This window comes from Corvus moneduloides, chromosome 1, assembly GCF_009650955.1.
Source record: "Corvus moneduloides isolate bCorMon1 chromosome 1, bCorMon1.pri, whole genome shotgun sequence".
Taxonomy (NCBI): Eukaryota; Metazoa; Chordata; class Aves; order Passeriformes; family Corvidae; genus Corvus; species Corvus moneduloides.
Window position 1 is genome coordinate 61,969,754 of NC_045476.1, and position 23,950 is coordinate 61,993,703.

The 23,950-nt window shown below is 40.1% G+C and overlaps 1 protein-coding gene across 5 annotated transcripts in view; it reads left to right on the forward strand.

The window, feature by feature from the left end:
• The window catches only part of CDK6 (cyclin dependent kinase 6), a 138,716-nt gene that overhangs the window by 81,926 nt on the left and 32,840 nt on the right, over positions 1-23,950 (forward strand). For all 5 annotated transcript variants that reach the window (XM_032112174.1, XM_032112167.1, XM_032112139.1 and 2 more), the window contains exon 5: positions 14,905-15,014. In XM_032112174.1, coding sequence (XP_031968065.1) covers positions 14,905-15,014 — 110 coding nt within the window. The remainder of the gene's footprint in view (positions 1-14,904; positions 15,015-23,950) is intronic.

Sequence of the window (23,950 nt, forward strand, 5' to 3'; positions counted from 1 at the left end):
TGCCTTCTTCATACCCTTATAACCAACCATTGTGTATCCTATCCACATGTAGAAACAGATTCTTACTCTCTTTAAAGACCCGTCACACATTATAGGTGTCCCTAGTGGCATCTGTAAATGTAATTTATTCACAGTTAGGGATGTCAGTTGGAAAAAAGCTGTCAAAGTGGTGTAAAAGCAGTAGATGAAGAAAAGGGTCAGATCTATGGGAGAGGTAAGTGCAGCTTGCTCCTGGATCGCTGGCAGGCATGAGACTCTCTTAAGTCCAAGTCAGCAAAGTTCAAGAGAGGCCCATGCTTAAAAACATAAATGTACCGATACCAAAATTATGTTCCAAATAACAGATTTGCCTTTTTTTCCTCATAAAAATCAAAAATCATATATTTGCATGTAGTGAGCTGCTACTCATTGCAAAATACTTAAAACCTCACAGGAAGTCAGATTAATTAGAATAGGCTTCATTTCTCATAAGTACACTGGTTCCTTCTGCAGACAAGGACAACAAAAGTCTTTTAAACTTTGAAAAATAAGCTGATTTATAGATCACTTATTATGGGAGTGGTATGTAATCTACTATGTACTAGCCTGAGATGTAACTGATTAAAATTACACTTGTGCCTGACAGATGAGATACAACATATAGATAGCATTCTTGTGTACAGCATTTCCCAGTCAAATGTTGTTCATCCCAGGTCCTACAGACAGGAACAGCAAGATGGTTAAGAGAGGTCATCTCCAGCACTCTACATTATTTTTCAGCCTGAAGATTACACCCCAGACTTGTATTAAGAAATACTGTAAGTCTCTACATAAGTGATTTCAAGGCATGTTGCTAGACTAACACTTCAATTCTTCAGAAGTGCTTAGAAGCCTCTTTTATTGATTCTGGTAACACCTTTGCTGTAACTGAAAATCCATTCTTTTTTTTTTTTTGTTAGTTGTGCTGTTCAGTTCTGTTTGTCTTCTGGATTGTGCCCATGGGCTATTTTACTCTTGTTCCTATTTCTTTTCGAAGAAGTTTCATTTTCAGATTTTCATGCAGTAGCCCAAAACAAAACAAAGTTTGTCTGGTGTTTAAAGATGCTTTGTAAATAAAAAGCTTAAAGATGGGTCATTTAGACCCATATTTTGTAAAAGCTTTATATTACAAAAACTAACTTGCTCTAAATTCAGCCTGAGTGTATCCTTCTAAAAACAGTAATACTGTTAGGTCTTGCAAACACTTAGTTTCTGATCCCAGGATCATTAATGATTTTAAACAGCAGTAACAAAACCTCATATTAACAGAAAAAAAATATTCCAAACTAAATATGTTCTTTGTTTGCTATCATCAAAAATTCGTTTTCTTCCAGGCTGCCATTTTCCTCGAAAAAAATAGTATTTATTAGCTGCAATTGTATACTCTTCAGAACACACAGACCATTTCTAATTTTTTTTTTCTAAAACTGCTTTTTAAAGTACTAACAATGAAAGCCAAGCACCGATGTAAATATCAGTGATTTCAGTGTCTGCAGATGTCTTCCTCTAACCGCTCAGAGCTTCCACTGAAATCGCTAGGAATTATGTGCGTATTTGGAGTTAGGTTGGAGCGTTTTTGAGATGTCTAGTTGTGTTTTTTGACACAGCCTAATAACATTAGCCTTTTCATGCAAAAAATTTTTTGCCTCAGAAAAACAGCTGAGGTCCTACCAGCTTGTCCTGTTCCTCTTTAAGTTTAGAACCTTAGACAATGCAACAGCTTTAGAGGCTGTTGGTCTGTGTCAGTCTCAGAGCTGCTGATACTTGGGCTTGGTGTCTCTGCAGCAGCTCTGGCTTCTGGTGCTGCTTCCCTCTTCTCTCCTCTTCAGCATCCACGGAGCCACACACAGAAGTATTTCCTGATCACATGAGGATGTTATTTACAGGACTTCCTCTAAAAGTTCAAGGAGGGGATAGATGTTGGTGTCTCTTTGTGGCTGTTAATGCTGTGAACGTTTTCTGGAGGTGGCAAGCAATCTTGTTCCCTTTCAGGGAATATGTAGAGAGTTTTTTGCATGCAATTATTGTTTCTGAGAACAGATCTTTGCGGGGAAAAGGCTTAGACAAGTTTCAAAGATGATGGGAAAATATATTCCAAGGTTACCTGGTAGTAAGTTGGTTGTTTTCACAAGAGCACTTGACTCCCTCTCTGAGACCATTAAAGCACCTGCACTAGTGCTTGAATATTAGTTTCCATTGGATTTATTACGTATTTTCAAAGATGAGTATGTATTGCAATAAGCATTTTAAAAGGCCTTTTTTGTAAGTCCATTTTTATCTTTTTTTATAAGGACTCTTCCTGAACTGTTAGGACCCATGAGTGATTTACAGAGTAGCAAAAGGGATGTGACACATGAAGAGATCTCCTAAATATTGTATTTTACGTGGTCAGGCAGGAGACGGGCAGAACCTTTTAAAGCAGTACATCTCCTTTCCACACTGGGTGCTGTGTTGTGTATCTTCACTGCACCAATGGCAGTTCAGTATATCTTCAGTTTTTAGTATCATTGCCCTTCCAAGGAGACCCCAAGAGAAGGTATTACCGCTACCAGCAAACAACGTTGCTGCTGACTGGCCAGATAGAATTAAAACATACCTCTATAAATTGGATTTTTCCTTCTGTCCTGGGGACTCATTATGCTCAGTGTTTGACAAACCCCTGTGCCTGTAAATTGATGTGCCTTCCCTGAAGCTGAGAACGTTCACTTTGTATCATGCAGAACACAGTTAAGCCTAGTTCTGGACTATTAGAATTGCATCTTAGTGTCCCACTCCAAAAGCAGATGCAGAGTACACATATTAGTCCACACTGCCTTAACCACTGCTGAATCGGAGTCTGTCAAACAGATGCCTCAAAGTGGATTTGTACTCTCAGAAAAAGCGTTTCCTCTCTAAGGCCTCTCTGCGCACAGTGTTCAAGGAGTTAACAAGGGAGCTACTTTGAAAATAGAGGCAGAAGGTCATTGTCGGCAACAGCAAAGACTCCTACAGCCTGCCATGGAGAGCCTTTCACCCGTCATTTCCCACCCAGGGGATTGTAAACATTGGCTCGCAGCCATGGAGTCCTACAGAACTTCTCTTTACTTTCAGCATATACATTTATATGTCTTAATGGAAACTGAAGCATGGCAAGTTATTCCTGCGTGTCCAGAAGGAGAGAGGGGGCTTCTGTTCAAGTTAAAGAGATGGGAGAAAGAGCCATTACTCATGCTGGAATTTGAAAACATAGAGATACGCTTGTTTAGTGGTGCTTCACATGTAACATAGCTGCTGTTCTCAGGCAAACTTTCTCAACTCACAGGAATGTGTAGAATGCTGTCACTTAATCAGAATCCAGAAGAGGTCTTTTATCTGCCATTTGTTAGTAACTAGCAATATTGTTCTTATCTCATTGTCCTTTAGCCTGATGCAGTGCCCTCAGACTTGAGAACTTGTAACATGAAAGCACTCATTACCTTGAACATTCCTGTTTGTATTGTCTTAAGCTATTATCTCTTTAGCTGAAATAATTGATGCTTTGTATCAGTTTTGAGAGTGTTATCTGTAGAAGTCTGATCTACAGCGTTATTTTCACAAATTAAACATTTTATATTTTTATAAGTCTGTGACCACTCTGGAGTAGAGTCTTCAGTAATCTAGACTAATTCATGTCTTCTTTATCTGACTAATACAATGTGTTAATCTGTAATTAATTTTCCTTGGAATGTGGCTTCTTGAAAATAACATAAATTAATCACACAAGCTTTAAAGTTGGGAGATAAAGTCTACCAAGGTCTAGTATTGGACCAACTGTAACATTCTGGTTTTCTGCTAAATTGTCATATAGTTGTAACATTTATAAGTGGATGAAGTTTTTTTGGCTTCTTGCAAAATCTTGGACTTCACTTTGTGCTGTGAACCCTAGTTTTGGCTACTGAGTAGTGTATCAAGTAGCAATGGAGGAGATGTTGCTTCTTTCTCCACAGAATAAAGCAGAGTGCTGTCTTCTAGAATTTTTGTGAGTCCCATCCATTAGAAGCAGAAATATGGAATACAGTCTGTCTAGATACAAAGTAGAATCCAGCCTGGTTAATGTAATTAATGCCTGCTTTTATTTTTATCCAGTGATGGTCTAATGTAAAATGCATACACATTCCAGAGCAGTATCCAGAAACTCGGCTCCTTGCCCCTTCCAGCTAATGGTTCTTAAGCTCTCAGCTGCTTTCAGACACAGTCTTGCCCCATGACTCATATACTCCTGGCAGAATAGTGACTTGGCTTCAGCAAAGGTAAGGAAAGAGCTGTCACCCAGAAAACCCCTAGCCTTGTGGTCACAGAATGTGCTTGGCTGTAGGAGGTGCCATTGAAATCCCCTTAGGCTGAGTTTGCACTTTGAGATTCACCTAATAGCATTTGCACAAGATGTTCATGTAGATGCAAACACATAGTGCTTCTACCACCACTCTTGGTTACAGGCTTCACCAGGTAGGACTCCATATGAACCTTTGTTGAAAACATCCATTTACCCGGGGTATCTGTCTACCAAAAATGCATCACTCACAGTAGTGCTTTAGCTCAAATACAGCTGCTTGTTTCTGCAGCACAGGTCTTTCTAATGTGTGTGACCATCTACACGTAACACCCACAGACATGTTCAGAGTAAGGAGGAAGAATTTGATAACTAAAGATGTCTACAAAGAGCTTTAGAAAATCAGTGGATTGTGCCTAGCATTTTATTAGTCTTAAGCTCACAAAGCTACTTAAATGTGAGATTCAGACAGTCTGAAGACCCCTCTTACTGTTTTTGTCCTTTCTCTCCAGTCCTTGCTTTTGGCTGGAAATTACAGCAGGTCTTTGTCCTGGTGATGTTTACTTCAAGACTGAACTGATTTCTAATGATCTGTGTGGTATGTTTAGGTATGTATGAATGCATACACCTATGCATATATTGCATCTGTATACGGAAAGTTCATATTTTCCTATTTTCTTTGTGTGGCTTTACAACTCTGTTTTCACATTTGTTATTGAAAAAAAGATGTTTCATGAGGGTTTTGTTTCCCAAATGTAATTTCAAGGAGTTCTTGAAAGGTATTTAATGGGAGTTTCACCTCTATGGTGAAATCATTTACAATTTTGCTTAGTTCAGTTTAAAGCCATAGATTGATGTAAGGCCATAGTAAAATCTACTGCATTCAGTTTCAAATGTAGAACAGATTAGCAGTGAGTTGCTCAAATTCTTTATGCCATAGGTGTAGGAAGGCCCAGCTCCGTGATGGTCATCGTGATGATAAGCTAGTTGAAGTCTGCACCTTGTGAAATAGTGAGGGCAGGTACATCCCAAGTGAAGCTTCTAGTGCAAAGAAGCTGACTTGTTTGCAACCCTGGGTTCTCTTTGAGTTCTGCTGTAATATAGGAGCTTTTACTCTAAGCTATTGCTTCACGTGACCATCACTGACAGATGTCGCTTTTATCTACTGTACCATGCTCTCAGTGAAATTGGTACTTTGCCTCCAGGCACAACATTAGTTTCTAAGTTTCATTCTCAGCTGAATGAAAACAGTATCTTGTAGAATTTGTTTGCATCAAGTTTCTGCTGTCTGGACTCCCAAGCTGTCTGCAGTAAAGCCTCTCACCTAGAGAACTGGCCCAGTTTAATCCATTCTTTATGGTTTCTCTGTGCATTTCCTCCTTTTGTTAAAGATGGTTTGACAGAAGTGGGCCCAAGTTCCATGGGAGAGAGGTCTGTGGTGGCCTTCATGGTTTTGCTTCATTTAGGCTTTTTATGTTCAGGACTGGAGTCCAACACAGCACCCCAGGAAGTGGGAACACTCTTTTCTATTGACCAGACTCTGGTTTTCTGGTAGCAGTGGAAAGCTGGTCTTCATTATCAAGTCAAACTGTAAGTGGTAGGGCTCAGATTCTCTAGTCTGATGAAGCCAAGAAAAGACCAGGCAGTCACAAGGGCAGCTTTGGGGGGATCTTGGCATGGAGATGACCACAGTTTGGTCCTTGGCACAGGTTAGAGCTACATGTTCTTCTGCTCCCAGGCACAGGGCAAAAGTGATGTGAGAGACTCTAAAAAAGGTGGGAATATGCAGGGTGCTAGATGAGTTGGTTTTGTGGCCTAAAAATGTAGAGCAGAGAAAAGCACCTGAAACAAAGCCCAAGATCTGGTACTAGAAGTTAGGACTGTTTCCTCAGCTGGCTGATGCCAACAGGTGACTGAGCAAGTGGAAACAAGCCAAGCTGCTGCAGCCAGAACAAGATCTGTATTGCAAGACACAGTCTCAGGCTGCCACCTTTTAGGTTTTTTTTAGGGTTTTTTAGCTCTAGTTTCATTTGGAATTGTGGAAGGAATTGTCTTCTTCCTTACAGTAGGTGTTTGACTTGATCTGCATAAGAAGACAGTGATGTTTATTTCTTTCTGCCTGTGGGTTTTTTAGTTTTTAGATAGATATTAGAATTTGCTGTTTCGGTCTACAGATTTGATTACTGAGTCTTGAAGCATGATTGAAGAATGGCTACCTGTTTAAAGTCTGTCACTCTCAGTGTTGCTAAGTATCTCTATCTGTAAATACATTGCAATATGAGCACAAGCCTCATTGCATGCAAAGCTGACCATTTCTGTAAAGAATTGAGCTGTCCCATGTTCCGTAGAAGGCTGCACTGCAGCTCAGAGCATCATGGTTTCAATGGTTTAAAATGCACAAGACGACCTGGCAAGTCTGAATTTTGTGGGGTCTGGATCAGGTAGGGTAGTGTTGCTGACACTATTTTTTCCCCTTTCTTTTTGTATAAAGATAAAACACTTTTCACCTGAAGTCTCAGGTAGTCTTTCAGAAATGTTCTCTTTATCGTGTCTGTAGCGAATTCTATGAAATACTCTGCTTAGTAGAAATATATTTCCTTGTATGAGTTTTGAGGTGAGGTCTGAATCACTAGTGGTTGAAATACTACCTCATGTTAAGAGCCAGTTTTCCTTTCTAGTAGCTGTCCCCTACAGTTCTTTAGTGCACAGAGACTTTTAAGGTAAAACCCACTGAATGTAGGTAAAGTATCTTCAGCTACACACATGATGTGCAAACATACACATTCACACTTCCTGACAACGGATGTACCTAGAAATGCTCTTCAGCAGCACTGTCACACTGGGTGATGTGATTCTTCCTAGAAATAAAAGAAGGAAAATTCTCGTTAATTTTGTGTCTAAGAAATGAATTGCTTCTTTATTTGTCATGCTGGCTCACAGTAGATGCTAAACCATATTTCCTTCAAAGCACAAATGTTTTAGCATCAAAAACAGGAGATCCCATTCTAAAACAGCAACTTGATAGTGGGTGGTACATGTGATCAGGATTTGTGTCTTCTATAAATAAATAATCTTTTGCTTGATGATTTAACTCATGGTATGATAACAACATTCATTCCACTTTTCATAAAGCAATTCATCAGGCTTGTGCCCAAAATAGAGACAAATATGAATAAAGAGATAAAATTGGTATTACCATGTGCACTTCATGAGACCCATAGGACTAGAAAGGATTTCATGTTTTGTATGCTAAATCCTTCGTCAAGAAGTAAAGTGCTTTTTAAAAGCCACCAGAGTAGTTTGATACACACTTACTTTAAAAGGGAAACTATTTTAATGTTTCTATAAACAGACAAACTATAATCATCATTCTCTTAGAGAGAAACATTCTCTCCAGCCATACCTATCTCTGTGATGGAACTGAAAACAGTTACATAATAGTGGAAGAACCACTACTTAAAAGAGAGATTAAACAAATCTAATTGTTCAGACAGATATTATCCCTGGAAACTAAAGCACATAATATAATGTAGTGATTATTACCTTCTCTGTCACAGTTAGGAATAATAATAGGTCTTCAGAGACAGATTAAAGAGACTCCTAGGTTTGCTTTATAAGTGCAGAATGCTCAGTGAATGCTCTAAGGATAGTGGTAGGAAAACACAGTAAGACAGTTGCCAGCAAGTAATGCAGACACACCCCTTTTCCAAACCAGAGGTGAAAAACACATCATTGTACAAAAGCTAAAATTTAGCACATGCTAAAATCCCCTATCTTGGCCTCATTACACCTGTGGGACAGGTGGGTTTTGAACATGTTTTCTGCCTGTGCTGGAATTGTTATGCATGGTCCTTCAGAGGCATCGTCTCTCCTCTCTTCCTCACCTCTTTTCTCCTTGCTGCTGCCTCCAGCACACCCCAGACTACCCCCTCCCTTATTTCCTGGGACTCAGACACACACAAAAACACACACAAAAATCGTTTCCCTAAGCAGCATAGATGTGACCCACTTCCAAAGGTCTTTGGAGTGTTCCTGGGGGTCACAGAAGTTGAAGGGGAGGTGGGGAATATCATCATTGCTGGAGCAGAGCAAGGCATGGTAGTGGATCTGTTACACAAGAGGGCTGGGAAATGGGGCCACCTTAGGCTGTCAGGAGGACTCAGAGCAGCACACAGGACAAGTGTAGGGCCTATGATCTTGCAGAAATGCCATCATGTCACAACCTAGTGTCACCAGCCCTCTGGCTTGCCACTTCTTCCCTGCTCAGTCCTGGTTATTGGTCCATACTCCAAACTGAAGGTGATGAAACTTTATTAAACAAATTCTTTCTTTTCCTAAGCAGTTTTTAATGTTACACTGACTTCATTTTAAGCAACATTACACTGTCAGACCAGCAAGCCGTTTTAGCAAATTCAGTTCGGAAACTACATTTCTTCTTTTCAGTCTCTGTGGAGTCTTTTCAGCTGTGTTTCTACCAAGTGAGAGGGAGGTGGATTAGTCAGAGAGAGCCTCTCTCTGCAGTGGGGATTGAAGCCAGGCTTCAATCAATATGCTGTCTGTAATTCTGTCCTCTCCAACTAATCTGTGGCAAATATGTCAAGCTTAGTCATACAGCTGAGAAGAAGTTTTTTACAAAACTTCAAGAAAATTTTTTAGGTTGTTTCAGAGTCCCACACCTGAAGAACAAGCCATGAAGTAGCAGGTTCTTAGTGAAGCTGGCAAGATTCCACTTTGAATCCTTGTGAACAGTTTGAAACAAGAGATGTTCTGTGAAACTGGAAGACCATGAAGTGACACTGAAGAGCTTGACTCTACATACTGCACCATACATTCTGTAGCTATATTCCCTCATTTTACTCAAAAAGAAAGGACAAAAATAAATGAAAAACAGTCAAAAAGATGTCCTGAAGATCATGTGAAAGCCTTGTTAGAGAAAACTGAACAAAAAAATCAAGTTTAAGAACCACTGTAAGGAACATTAAAAAAAAAAATCTACAAATAATCTTTCATGAGATTTAAATAACAAAATTTAAGTAACAAAACAGTCCAGCATCTAATGGTCAATACAATTAACAAAATCAGTACAAAAATAGCACAGAAGAAACCACAGGCACAAAAGCAAAATATTTACAAGAAGAATTTTACTTGGATTCAAGGATGCTTCATATGAATTTAAGCATCCTGCTAATTTCTTTTGTGGCATGATTTCTGTTAAAGTTAGTGTTTTAAAAGGTTTTACGGGCCTCCTCCAAGCCACTTCAGAACTAATTAGAATAGAATTTGTCTCATCCAGCTTTGGATATCTAAAAGGAAGATGTCTACATGTAGGCCAGTCAGATGCTCCCCATTGATAGTAATCAAATGAAGTGTGTGTTCATCTGACCTGTGCAACATGTTTAGGACAAAGTAAGACCAGTTGCTGGGTGAGATGAGCAGTAGGCCATGCCTCCCCCACGCCTTCACTCTTGTGGAGCCACCTCTGAATCAGGGGAGATGAGGGAAGCATAGCAAAATGCCTTCTTTCTGGAGTGAAAGGAAGACCTGGGGCCACAGTGTGACTCACTGGCTGGTAGATTAAACAGTGCCAGAAAACATTCGTGGGTACTGGAGCTCAATTGTCTATACTGTTAAATTATTAGAATGGTTCGTGGCAGGAATTATTCCAACCAGCCCTTCCCCAGACAGTTCCTAGGCACTGGCAGTTAAGCATGGACCAAAGACCATTCCCAATAAGCAGTTTGCATGCGGTCACCTTTTTTGGGAGGCTGAGAATTTAATAATATGGACATAAGCCACTCTGTACTTTTTGGTCTCAGTGCCAAAGGAACATTTCCTGTCCCATTTAATTTCCTAGCACAGACATAGCTGCTGTGTTACAGTCTGATCCCTGCTTTGTTCGTGCAGCCGTGCAACTGGGCATTGGTCTGTACTTAAAGTCTGTGGCAAACTGAAATGTAGTGTTTTGTGTCTGTGTTACTCAACCCCATCCCTAAACCACTGTTTGTCTTTTTCAAACTGAATGCTATTCAGACAGCAACTGTATTTGGAAAGGGCTGTATATTGTGAAGATCCGTTTAAATTAAAACAGTTATACAAAAATGAAAATATGTTCTGTAGAGTAAACGGAAATTATATGAGACTGACACAATGCCTAGATCTTCTGTTCACGTTGCCAGTGAGTAGACATTTCCCACTAATTTGATTTTTCATCATAAACTGGTACCATGAAGTGAAGGACTGAAACTCCTTGGGCTAGAGGGTGCTGGATAGCCACATCTGTCAGGTGTAGTAAGGCAGAAAGCTTTATTTCAAAATGAAGTTCTCTTTCTTTATCTGACTCTTAAATGCAGCTCTCCTCCTGCTTCTCCCTGAGCACATTTCCTTCTTTAGAGGGTCAGACACAGCCTCAGTAGACTTTTGCAGATGTTCTTTTCCTTTATACTGCCTCTCATATACATGTAATTTCTTTTCATCCTGAAGTGCTGCCTAAATCTATTAACTTTTAAATAGTTAGAAGTAGTGATCTGCAGCTACTGGTACCCTTCTTACCTGATACCATCCAGTCTTATCTGGATAGTAGAAACATAGAATGTGCACTGGAAAAGGAACTTAGTTACTTCTTTAGGTATCTACTTCCAGTGTATGAATATTCTCAGTCTTTTCACATGTGGCTTGATCTATTAAATACAAATGTTACGGGGTATCTTCAGGACAGGCAGAGTGGGGTAAGAAGCTAAAGCGGGGGGGAAAGGAGCTCATTTTGCGCAGGAGCATTTGGAGGCAGTTGGAAGAAGAGAGGACAGGGTGTGAAATTTGAGGGAACTTGGAGGTACAAAGAAGCTGAAGGGGAATGTGAGGGACAGCAGAACACATGGGATGTAGCGGGGCAGCAGGCTGTGTCCACCCAGGTGTGCACAGGAGCAGCAGGGAATTAGGCATGTTTGGTGATGCTGTCAGGGGACCACCGGTGTGTGCATGGCAGGAAAGCGGAGGTAGGCAGGGGAAAGAAGCCAGGAGGTCATGGGACATCTGGGAGAAACCTGGTGGATGTAAGAGAGGAGCTGAAGAGACCAGCCAGGGTGAGGAGAAGCAAGGAGGAGGCAGTGGAGAGAAGTTGCTTAGGTGAGAGGACTAAAATGCAACATGGTCACTAAAGTCTACAACCTCCAAAGTATTTTGGAGTCTTGCACAATTTAAGATCTCCATCAGCACATGAACATGAACCCTTTTCCTACAGAGCAATCATGCATTTCATGTATGTCAGATTTTCAGGAGAGATTTAAGTGAGATGTACTGATGCAGCTGCTTGCTTTTTTCATCCTAAAAATGGGACTTCATCAAGCAGCTCTGTTGAGCGCACTGTCACTCAGGGAGACCTTGTTTCCCTGCTGGTGTGGCTTACCTAAGCAAAGCCTTTTTTCACTCAGAACTGTGCTAAAGAGGAAGTGATGACCTGCTTGTTCAGCCTCACCATATCCTGTGTTCAGAATAATTTTCATTTCTACTTCTCTACAAATGTTAATGGAATGTCCACAAATATTTTCTTGGTTTCTATGGTAAGAGAGAGTGTGAAACTGTCAAAACCACTGTGTCATATACATCATCCTGTGCTTTTCAGGAGAAGACCCTGACCACAAAAGGAGTCATCTGTAGCATTACTTGTGTGCGAACTGACATTTAGTACAGTTTGATCCCTTTCAGGTTCACATTTTGAAACACAGACTTGTATATTACAAACCATAAAGGTTACTTCATCACTTTTATAATGACACATTAATGACAGAGCATATCAAAACAGCTCAACACAGATTCTGTCCTCTCTGACTATAAGGCAATTAGGCATTAGCTGAAATTTAACTGTTAGTCTTTTGGAAATCTTCTATTTTACAGGTTTAGCTTTGCAAGTTACTCAAGTAATATCTCCCAGTCCCCTGTGTATGCATGCATGGAGCATAGCTGGGTGCAAATGGTTGGGGAACTGTGCCAGTAAGGGGTCACATGGGAGAAGCAGCCACCATGCTGCACGCTTCCGCAGCTGTCTAAAAACAGCACTGTTCCCCTGAGCAAGCACGGACACGGGCATGAGCCGTGGTGCATCTCTCGGGAAAGGAGCAGCTGTCCTGTGCCACACTTATCTGGGAAGGACTTCAGTTTGGGGCATATGGTCCACAACCATGCATCCCCCAGTTCTTTGCCTTTGAGAGCGCAGAGCCCTAATGTTGCAGGGTTTGTGGGATTGGGGAAAATAAATCATCCTTATGCTCTGTGTGAGAACAGCCATGTAGATCTCAAACCAGGAATCATGAGGTTTGGTGGTATTCCCACAGATCAGAGATTACACAGCTCTTCTCCTGATACTACACCCAGCCATTCACAAACAGTAATGGGTTGAAATTGTTGTATCTAATTTCTCAGAGCAATATTACTTCAGTAAGCTTTTCCACAAATGTACTGCGATAATAAAAGCGTAGTTCAGTTTGAGAGATATATCTGCATTAGGAAAAATAACATGTTTTAGGGGGAATTCTATCTGATTCAAGACAGGGCAGCTCCAGAGAGGATCCCTGACCTCTGGTTATATTTGTCTTCTTTCCTTGGAGTGAATCTCTGAAGAAACTTCTCTGGTTTTTATAGAGAGAAGTGTTTCATAAAAGCATCACTGGTATGGTAGCAAATCAGAAACAAGACAAACGGAGCTAAGTAATGCCCAGCTTCCACAAAAGTGGAATCTGTTTCTGTGAATGGGTATCTGGAAGTGTAACTTGCCGGTGCAGTACTTTGTACTGTGTTATTGAGCTGTTTCATAGGCAAATTTTCTATATAAACATCAGTGTTTAAAAGAACTGTTAGCAAATACAACCACTCTTGCAAATATCCATGAACCTCCTATCAATAGCCATTCAGTGGTTCCGAAGGCTGTCAGGGCATGTAATGATAGTAATAAATGTTGTATTTACTTTTGTTTCATCTGACTTTGACCAGCAAATTCGGCTGATTACTTCCATTGTTATTTTTCTTTAGAAGACAATTACATTGTTATCATAAAAAACCCCACTATTATTACACATTTCTTTGTGTTGGTCTTGAAATTCTGAACTCACTATCCTAGTTAACATAATTTAAAAAGTTATTTTCATTCTTACAATTTTCTTTGTTTCTATCATTTTTGTTTCAGAATTTTGATTTGGTTCATGCTCCTCCTGCATGTTACATTTCCCACCTTCATGTTTGTTGAAGAAAAAACAATAATTGTAGAGACCCTCCCAGGCCCCATATTAATTGTCAGAAGTTTAAATTACAGCACAGAGTAAGAAAATACTGGCACTTAGCTGATGGTCATGTGTTGTTATGACTGGATTATAACTGTATTCAGGAGGAGAATACTCCTTTGGCTCTGAGATTATATTCTATAAAGATAGTAGCTCACACAGGACTCTGCAGAAGCTCATTGTGTTCTTCTGCAAATATCCTGAAGATACAGCCAGCCTCATCTGTGTTTGGTCTACTTGTGGGATACAAAAGGATAAATATAAACTGTCCCATGTCTGTGGGTCCAGTGAGCAGGACTTATCAAAACCGATGGAGTAGTGCCAGTAAAATTCCCACTGGGTCTCTACAACGTGTTGTGACATAACCACCAGGATAAGAACAGCCTGAAAACAGGAGCTTTCCATGGCATATGTCCATGGGAAAGTGTGTGTCATTTGAATATACAGGGTGAGAGAAGTTACTGCTGGTCTAACCAGCAGCACATGGGCAGAGACAGTCACACAACTGTAAAAGTCAGGAATCCACCAGGAATACTTGTGCTGTGTTGTTTAGTTAAAACCTGACAGTTTAGGGTTCCTTTGTGTGCAAGGAAACCACAGCAGACAGCAATGATACCTTTGGTAAGGGGCAGCTTTGAGAAGGGTTTGACTTTGTCTGTATCCAACTGTTTTTAAAAAGTTCTAATTTCTTCAGTTTCTTCAGAGAGGACTTTTGACACAGGTCAGACATGTTTACCCTAATTGGCCCATGCACTTGAATTAACCTCATTTCTTTTGTAGAAAACAGTACATAAAACCATAAAGAGGTGAGGACAGACATGCTACAGGTTCTGATTTGTCCTATGGATAAACCCACAGCATTCCCTGGCTTGTTTGTTTCCCCTTTGGCTCTGGTGACTACATCTATGTCCACAAAAGTTAAGAAAACAAGGCCTTGTTCAATTGACTTGCCCTATGGAGTGTCCAAATCTCCACTGGAAAGTGTTTGGGATCTGTAAGCTGCAAAAGCTTCAAAGAGTTGGTGGTAGTGTGGTGTGGTACTATGACTGTCACACCAATGCTGTGCTCTGAAACTATAGATTTGTTGTACCCTGAATTGCAATGTTCTTGACAAGAAATGGTCTCACTTTCTGAGTCGTCATCACTGCAGCTATGGATACCGAGATTTTCCATACAGAATCCTTTTCTGTGTGCTGGCTAAACCACTTGGCCCTAATGTGTGAGTTTTTACAATATAGATTAAACTAAGTGGAAGCTGTACATACAACACTTAGGAGGTTGTAATTCTTCTGCTAAGCACTCTCTTTCCTGTTCCTTTTTGTTTTGCAGGTTGTTACTTTGTGGTATAGAGCTCCTGAAGTCTTGCTTCAGTCCAGTTACGCAACAGCAGTTGATCTTTGGAGCGTTGGCTGCATATTTGCAGAAATGTTCCGTCGAAAGTAAGAAATGCAGTTTTATTTTCTTCACACTTTTCATTTAAAAAAATGTGCAATAATGCCTGTTACAATACACTGAATCAGTTTATATTGGAAAGGCCTGGTATGATATTTTATTTGCAGCGCAAAATATAAATGCCCATTGCAAATTCATACTTGTTGCTCTTGGAGTCTCTTTTGATGGGAGTCTGCCTCAGCTCTTGGTAAAGCTTGCATGAGCATTATTGTATTCTGGTTGAATCTGAATCCAAATGCAGATAAAACGGGGTGACAGAGGCTGTTGATCAATTTGAGTAAAGCTGGATTCTGGAAAGGATTTAGCCTGAGGAAGACAGGGCACTGTGGTCAGCAGAGTCTTCTTGCTCTGCAGTTTGTGCATTGAAGCATCAGGTGTTTGCCTGCAGTTTGCTCTTGGGATATTTGAGATCTAAGAAGTCACTGTAAAGTTGTTTTCTAGAGGTAGGAAACAGAGGTAGGATTCTTAAAGAATAAGTTATGTAGCCTGAGGTTAGGGTAACAGAGATGTTAAATGTAGTCAAGTCCCCCCTCCCTCCCCGCCCCCCAGATAAATGGCTTTTTTTTAGCTGATTCTGTGAAATCAGAACTATCTAACTACAAAATATTACAGCTGGATGCAGGTGAGCTGTGAATGCAAGAGTTCCTCTTGAGTACTGGTCTTTGCCTGTGGAAAGACACTGATGTGGAGGTTGTACTGTGTAGGGTGTGGAGAGGAGCAAACCTGCAAGAATTTTAACAGGGTAAATCTGTCTTGATACGAATCCAATCACATGCATTTTGGTTGAGCTAAAGGCAAAAAGTGGGTGTTGTCATCACCTGGGTGATCTGCATGTAAAAACTGTATAGCGTTTTGTAACACCCATGGTGAAGGTGTTACAAAGGATATACAGAAAGAAAATGTGAAAGAAAAGTATATTCTGGGCTGCCTAAAACCCCAAATCAGTACAATTTACAAGGAGACGCAATACTGTAAGGGCCTTGAGAAACAACTGTGTAATTTATACAGTAAGTTCAAATACTAATTGAAGTCTTGCAAAATAACTTTGGGGTTTTACTACTTATTAATGTTATATGGAAAAATCATTTTTCTTGGGCTTCTTGCCTGGGCAAATGGCCTGGGTAGAGCTATCCTCCACCCTCTCTGTCTCTGACTCAGAAATGAAGTCAGAAAATGAGAGGAAAAAAAAGAATGAGGATTTTAGGAATATCATTTAAACTCTCCATTGCAAACTTTTAAAGATTCAGCCTTAGCCCATATTCACAATAGCATTAAGCTGCTGCTTGTTTTCCTGATTCAAATAGCAGAGTCAACAACTTCATTTTTTCATTTTCAGTAAGAGTGATACAGGCCAAAAAATGCAGAACTTTATTACATGCTCAAAACTTTCTTTTTCTTCTCATTTAATTGGAAGCATTTTGACAGATAAGAAATGCTGCCATATACAAACTCCACCAATTTAATTTAATTTTTTCTTGTAATGGTGTACGAGTTTTGCTGAATCTCCAAATCCACACAGTAAATTAAATTTTCTACTTATATACAAATGCGAATGTTACATTAATATTAGAAAATCAGTATTTTTTTCTTACAGAAATGAGATCTGATTTGACCCAGAGTTCAATAAAACCAGGACTTCTATTTTTCTTGCCAAATGTAGGGTCAGTCTGACATTCTCAGTCTTATATTTGGGAGACTGTCAAAAACTGTAGAGGTCAGGAATCTGCCAAGTCTGTATGTACTATGTTCTTTCGTTGCAAACAATATGACTACTGCATGCTTCAGTGTACAAGCATGATTTGGAAGACTGTTCGCAAGGCTCTTTTCCATAAAGCTACAGCAAACAGCACTGGATGGTGTCTCCGTGGGTTAACATTGCAATACTCTCTGCATGATCTGTGTTGTCTTTCGGATTCTTCTGGTGGATTGCAAAAGAAAGCCCATGTTACTGTGACCTTGGTAGCAATAAAATGTAAAATTTTGCAAACTCCGTGGATTATATCCCAAAGACTGAATAAATGCAATCGCAATTTTGCTGGGAAATGGTAGTGCCCTTGGGTAATCACCAATTTGTATTTCCACTGGTGTTGATAGGATAAGAGTGTGAGAATGCAGCTAAAACTTGTGTGGTAGACATGGGTTTGATATTAAAACAACCTTTTCATTTTGCTGTCCTACTGGGTACTTTTCTGCCTTCTTTTCCTACTCTCTTTTGCTTTCTCTTTTAAAGAACTGAAAGGTCTGTCATTTTTAAGAAACATACTGAGACTCCTGTGGGCATTTTCATATCCCAGGGACTTCACTGGAATGGGTTTCAAAATAAAACACTACACAGCGTCACAAAACATACCACAATCCTGTTCATGTCAAGGAGACACTGGACAGTTTGAGTTTGTTTGAATAGTTTTGTAGGCTGTCACAAACATAGTGAGGGTGCTTTAAGTCTCGATAAGCGTAGGAGAAAAGTGAGCTCTGTATGAATGGTCCAGTCTATATGCTACAGGTCACTGTCTTTTAAGTGGATGGCACCTCAGTTTAAATCACCCTTAACCTAAAACAGCTTAAGACAAATGCAAACCACGTATTTGTTTAAGAAGTAGATCTGAAAGTGTATACAGAAGTGTATAAAGGACTTAGACACAAAAAATTAAATAAATACATCTCTGTCTAGATATACCTAGAGTAAATTTGAACATTTCTCTCATCTTGGCTGATTCAGCTAAAAAATGACACTTTTCATCTCTGTTCCTCCCGCAACCTGAGGTTTGTATAAAGTCACAGCTATTCTAAAACCGCACATTTTAATTCGGTATGGACTTATAGGCTTCTGCAGAGATGAATGCATAGAGTTTGTATCCTAAAATCCCTCAGTTGGATTCCCAAGGATCCTGTTCTATTTACAGATCAGCAATAAACTGCTCAATTGTCAGGTGTATGTTATGTACACAGAAACTGTTCTGCTCTGTGTGTCTTCTCTGTCCATGTGCACTGCTGATGACAGCACCCCCAAAATAAAGCATTACTTGAAAAATTCCTTGTATGACAGCTCCAGTTTTTAAATTTCCTGTCTAATTAAACAGTTTGCAGTGACTTCTAGACATTTGGATGGAGTGTCGTTATCTAATGAAAGTGTAAACATATTTGTCATAGTGCCTGTTTTCTTTGTGATTTAAAAACTCTGGTGCATGAATAGTAAAGACCAGTGGGGAAAATTGTAATGTATGCTATGGCTTGCTACCGTATCAGAGAGTCCTTCAGAGATACAGCTGGCAGGATTGACAGGGGCCTGAGGGCATGGGGACATCCTTTGGCTTTTTTTAAATGTTTAGATAAAGATTTTAATTGCTTTTAAAAAGGTTATGCTTTGAGGCTGAGCATTTTCCAGACCAGTAGGAAAGGGCTTTGTACCTTCTACTCAGTGAACACCTCATTAAAGAGAAAGGCTAAAGTGGAAGTAGCATCCACTTCTGTCTGGACACATAAAACTCTTCCAGCTGGCTCAGGGAGTGTAGTTGGCTCCTAAGCAGGAAGCCATGACCTTGTGTTTTAGGGAAGAAAAGGCTGTCTGTCTTCTTGCTTCAGTTAGGTAATACTTAATCCAGGTGAATGAGGATGAAAGGGGAAAAAGACTGGAATCCCAGATACAGAGCTGGGTGAAATGCTCTATAAAAGAGAACTCGGATCACCAATCTTGGTTTCTCTTCTGAGTAGTTAGTCTTGAGAAATGTCAGAATGTTTTCGTGCTTCGTGGCTAGTGCATCTATACATGCCCGGTTTTCAAAACCCCGCTCCTGTATGATTTCAATCCTGCACAGACTAGGAGGTTGGTAGTGTGCATGTGGGACTCAGGAGTCAGGCTGTCTATGTAACAATTCCAGCTAGGCACATTTAACTATAATATTAAACAAGCAACTGAGTTTGTCTCCCTTTGGAGTAAATACAGAGCTAAAAATCATCAGAAGAGACTATGAATTTTTGTAGCCTCTGTTCTATTCACAGCCTGGTCAAGCTGAAGAAGTCATACGCTAGAGGGTGGCCAGTGTTATGCCTGCATGTTTACAGGCACCAATTCAAACCCAAAACTGGAAAGACACTCCTCTCCCAAAACCCTTTTCCACCTCTCCAAAGCAAAAGTAAAACAGTATTATCTCAGAGCAACAAGCTTCATCTATCCAGGAGGGAGATTAATTCCGATCACATGGGTTTCTTACTGAGACTGTTCATGCACCAGCACCATGGTGTTCTAATCAGCCTGCTGTTGGTAAAATCATCAGTCCCAGAAATTCATAAGCCGCAAAATTGGCACGAATAGTATGAGGTTATTATTTATTCATTTTAAGTATTAAATCATGTTTTTAGCAGTTGTCTCATTTTTCAGCCTACTCTGTCAACTCCTAATACATGTGAGACAGTTATTGCATTACCAACTGTGCTTGAAAATTATAACAGCAGATAAGAGATGTGTGACTCTACTAAAATACCTGTGGTGGGCCAAGTTCCCTGGTAGACACAAACAGCAGACACAGGGAAACAAGCTATTGGCATTATAAGTCATCTGTCAGTGGTATAAATGTGTCCAATTAGAGAAGTTACATTCTTGTGTGTAGAAAAAATGCGAGCCTGGGACTTCGTTGTTCTAGATAATGTACACAGATGTGATAAAATCAAAACTTAGAGCCTTGTCTGGTGACGTGAACACTGGATTTGGGACCTACAGGCTGCCTAGAATCATAAAACATCAGGTTTAAAAAAACTAGCAGTACACATACTCATTCTTAGCTACAATGTCTTAGGGTATTGAGTATTTGTGGATCACCTAAAGCACTAAAATATAGTAAATCTTGATTCCCCTTTCCAAACAAGCCATAGGTTATTAGTACAGTTTGAAGTGCCATCATCAGGTCCATTGCATGTACTTTCTTGTGTCAGCTATAAAAAACAGGTGGTAGAATGGGTCTGTGGAAGGAGACCATGAGAATAGTGCGGCCAGCAGCACTGGGGAAGTGATTGTCCCTCTGTACTCAGCACTGGTGAGGTCGCACCTTGAGTGCTGTGGTCAGTTCTAGTTCCCTCACTTCAAAAAGGACATTGAGGTGCTGGAGGGTGTCCAGAGAAGGGAAATGGAGCTGGTGAAGAGTCTAGAAAACATGTCCCATAAGAAGCAGCTGAGGGAACTGGGATTGTTTAGTCTGGAGGAAAGGAGACTCAGGGAGACCTCATTGCTCTCTTCAACTGCCTGAAAGGAGGTTGTAGTGAGGTGGGGGTCAGTCTCTTCTGCCATGTCTCAAGTTGAAAGGACAAGAGGAAATCGCCTTAGGCTGAGCCAGGGAAGGTTCAGATTAGCTATTAGAAGAAAAAAATTTCAATGTAGGAGTGATCAGGCATTGGAATAAGTTGTCCAGGGAGATTGTGGAGTTACTGTCTCTGGAAGTGTTCGAGACAGATGTGGCACTTGAGGCTATGGCATAGGAGCGATTGTGGTGGTGCTGAATTGATGGTTGATTTGATGATCTTTAAGGTCTTCTCCAACCCTGATGTTCCTGTGATTCTGAGAGGGGAAACCCACTCAGAATGTGCCCTTCACTTCTACCTCTACCTGACTCGTGAGCAGAGGAAGAGCAGTCAGCTCTGCAGCTGAAATTTCAGTTAATGCTTTGTGGGATGAAGGTGTTCAAGTGATTGCAGACAGAAATAGCCAAGTGTAACAGGAACACCTTTTTTTAAGCTGTCTCCAAAACCTGAAGCTGGATAGGGAATTTTGAACTTCTGCCACTGAGTAAAAAAGAGTAACTCTCTTTAGCTGGATCATGTGGTAAAGTCTTGGCTTCACTGAAATCATTGCTGAAATTAACCCTGAGTTCAAAGGAGTTGTAACCTCTTCAGAAACAAGTCAGTGTGACAGGGTGGCACAAAGAGTGGCAAAGCTATTTTCTGTTAATGTGTACAGTACAGCACTTGAAGCGATCGCTGTAAAAGACAGTGCTGCAAACCAGCAAGGAAGGAGAGGGTGTTGCATAGTGGTGTCCCAGCTTCCATGCTTTGCACGTCTTTCAGTGATGCTGTACAAGCTTTCAGTTGTCTCATCTGTGACATAAACCCAGGACTGAGACTTTCGTTTAAAATAAGGGTTGCAATGTATGTGGGAGCTATTAAGAACTGTCAGCTGAGAGCTGAGGCTGAGGGTGGAATTCACAGTGTCTCTCTTCTGGGATCCATGAGGCTGCATAGCACCGGCAAAAGAGTGTGTGTAAGTTAAATTTGCATGAATTTAAGCTACTCTGGAAGTATGATTATTGTCATCAGTCTGTTAAAATACCACACACACAAACACATACACACATAACAAGGTAGCTTCAAAGGAAGTCAGGCCATAAGTATGTGAGCTACTGTATGCTTGTCCTTACCCAGAGAAGGAGGTGCAACTCCCATTTGTTACCAGAGGCAACAAAGTGATAACTTGTAACAGAGCCTGTAGGTTCCGTGGTGCTTTGAACAGGACAGGCTTTTCTCTCTGAAGAGATCTGCAGTCCAGTTCTTCCTTGAGTCTGTCCTAACTAGCATCAGTTTCATCATGTGCTCATTTGGTCTGAATTAGCTCCTCCTGTAGGTGCTAATCTCTCACAGATACAGGCTTTTAAGATTGCACTTTTAAAAAAAAAGTAGGTATACATCTGGCAATGTGTGTTCAACAGAGAGCCACGGGTTCTCAATGGCCTGTGTTCTTCATCTGGAGATTGAATAGGACAGTGGGCTTTGGGGGAAATTGTTCACAGAAATGCTGCTATTGCAGAGAACTGCTTGGAAATTTAGAAGTACTATGTCCTCTTCTCCTGATATATCCTGGGTTAGTCATTCCTTATGATGAGTTGCTTTGCTGTTGAATGGTCTTGAAGAATAATCAATACGTAACTTTGCAAATGCATATCTGACAGGGGGCTTTGTTTATGTGTGCTAAATGACCCTCACTACAAATTAAGTAACAGTATGTCATTACTTAAATTTTTATTTCCATTAATATTATTCAATTAGCCAAGCCATTGGAAGCACAGAAACATTTGTTTAAAGCCTGTACTCAACAGTAAAGTATCATATACTGAAACATTATCAGCAAATACTTTGCAGTTGAATATAGAGCTTATTTTTCTAAGTATAGGACATATTCCTTCCACAGCCCAAGTGCATCAGTGATGTGGCTGCAGATACTTGGGTTTGGATGGGAGCAGAACAGAAAGACTACATATTCATGTAAACCACCATAAACAGAAGTGTCTGAAACTGAAACTGAAATGGATAAGCTTAGTCTGATTTCTATAGCGAAGGATTATATTCCTTGTCTTTTTAAAATTTGCTTTATTTGCACACCATTGTGAATTGTCAACAGACTGGGTTTTTAACTTCTTGCTGTGTGTATGGATATTGCAGATGAAATCCTGGTCATACTGAACATGAGAAAGAAAGACAACTCTGACTGATAGTAGTGAAGACTTCAGTTTTACTTTACCTTTCTGCACATACAAGAACAGTACCATGAGCACAGTCTGAAAAGAGGCTCTGAAGATAATAAGGAGCATCTAAAATATGAATACTGCCATGCAAAAAACTGTGAGGCATATTTCTATGACACAGTCTCATTTCAGATTCATTTTCATTCCTTGTCAGTTATTTTCCTGTGCTTCAGCGTATCTGATCATTTAGTTCTTGCTGTTTTAAGTGGGCATGGTAGCTATGCAGCAGTAGGAATATTTGGCTTTGCCTACTAGATCCTGTATTCCTCCATATGGAAAATTTCTACTTCTTTTCAGTTCTTAGCTTAACTTTTCCTTCTCATGCTGTGGTCTCTTATTTTCAGCACATTTCTGAAATGTCTTTCAAAAGCAGAGAAAAGATCTGTAATATATTCTCAGTCTTCTTTAGGTTGGAAAGAAGAGAGAACTAGAGACAGCAGCACAGGAATCTGTTAACAAAAGAAAAAATAGGATGTATAACTGGATGTTGGGAGGGAAGGTATAACAAAACAAACACAGTAGAGACATGGCAAAATGCAACTGAGTAGGTACAGCTATGAATGCTGCTTATAAGTTACGTTTTCCATATAAACTGCCAAACATTTTAAGTATGATTTAAGAGAGAACTGTTCTCTTTATCATGCAGCAATTTAAACACAGACTTTGCAATCACATTATCTGGTGTTTTCCAGTGAACCTGAAACCAGGATATCTAGTGGACCAAGAGCTCCAAAGTGTAATCATTCACTTGTGTGCTTGCTTACAGTTAGATCTTGGTAGCACAAAGAACTAAAATAACAACTTATTTTTTCTGTTTTGTCTTTAGTTTTAAGAAGCAATGGTGGATGTTGCAGCTTAGAACTGTAGAAGCTACACAGCTTTATTTGCAACCTTTGAACCAAAGTACTGTACAGTTCTGGCCTGAGTCTCTTTTGCCATTTTTGGAAATTATCTTGTTTTGTTACAAGAATGATTTAAGTTGCAAGTGCCATAAAAGTTCACCAAAGTCCAGACCAACTGTACTGGAAGAAGGTTTGTTCCTTAGAAAGATCTTGTCAGCATTCAAAATTCTGTGCTTTGCACTTTTCATCCTTTATTCTTCTGCCATTCATGTGCATAGGGGTGTGTGGGAGGCTGATTGTTTTTCCAAACTAGACGTAATAAAATGAGATTTTTTCTTCCTCCCCAGATAAGTGGCCAGCCTATTACAAAAATTTATTTCAAGTATTTTTAAAGGTGAATGGACACAAGCCACGGCTTAGCTTAGTGACCTTAGTGATCTGATGGAACAACAATAACACTCTGCTTCACACTTAAAGAAACTTAACGTAAAAGGACTACACTTGTTCCTGTTATTCCAGTGTGTTGGACAATGAGGATTGTTTTCTGTTTAACCTGATCTCCAAGGCATAATTTCC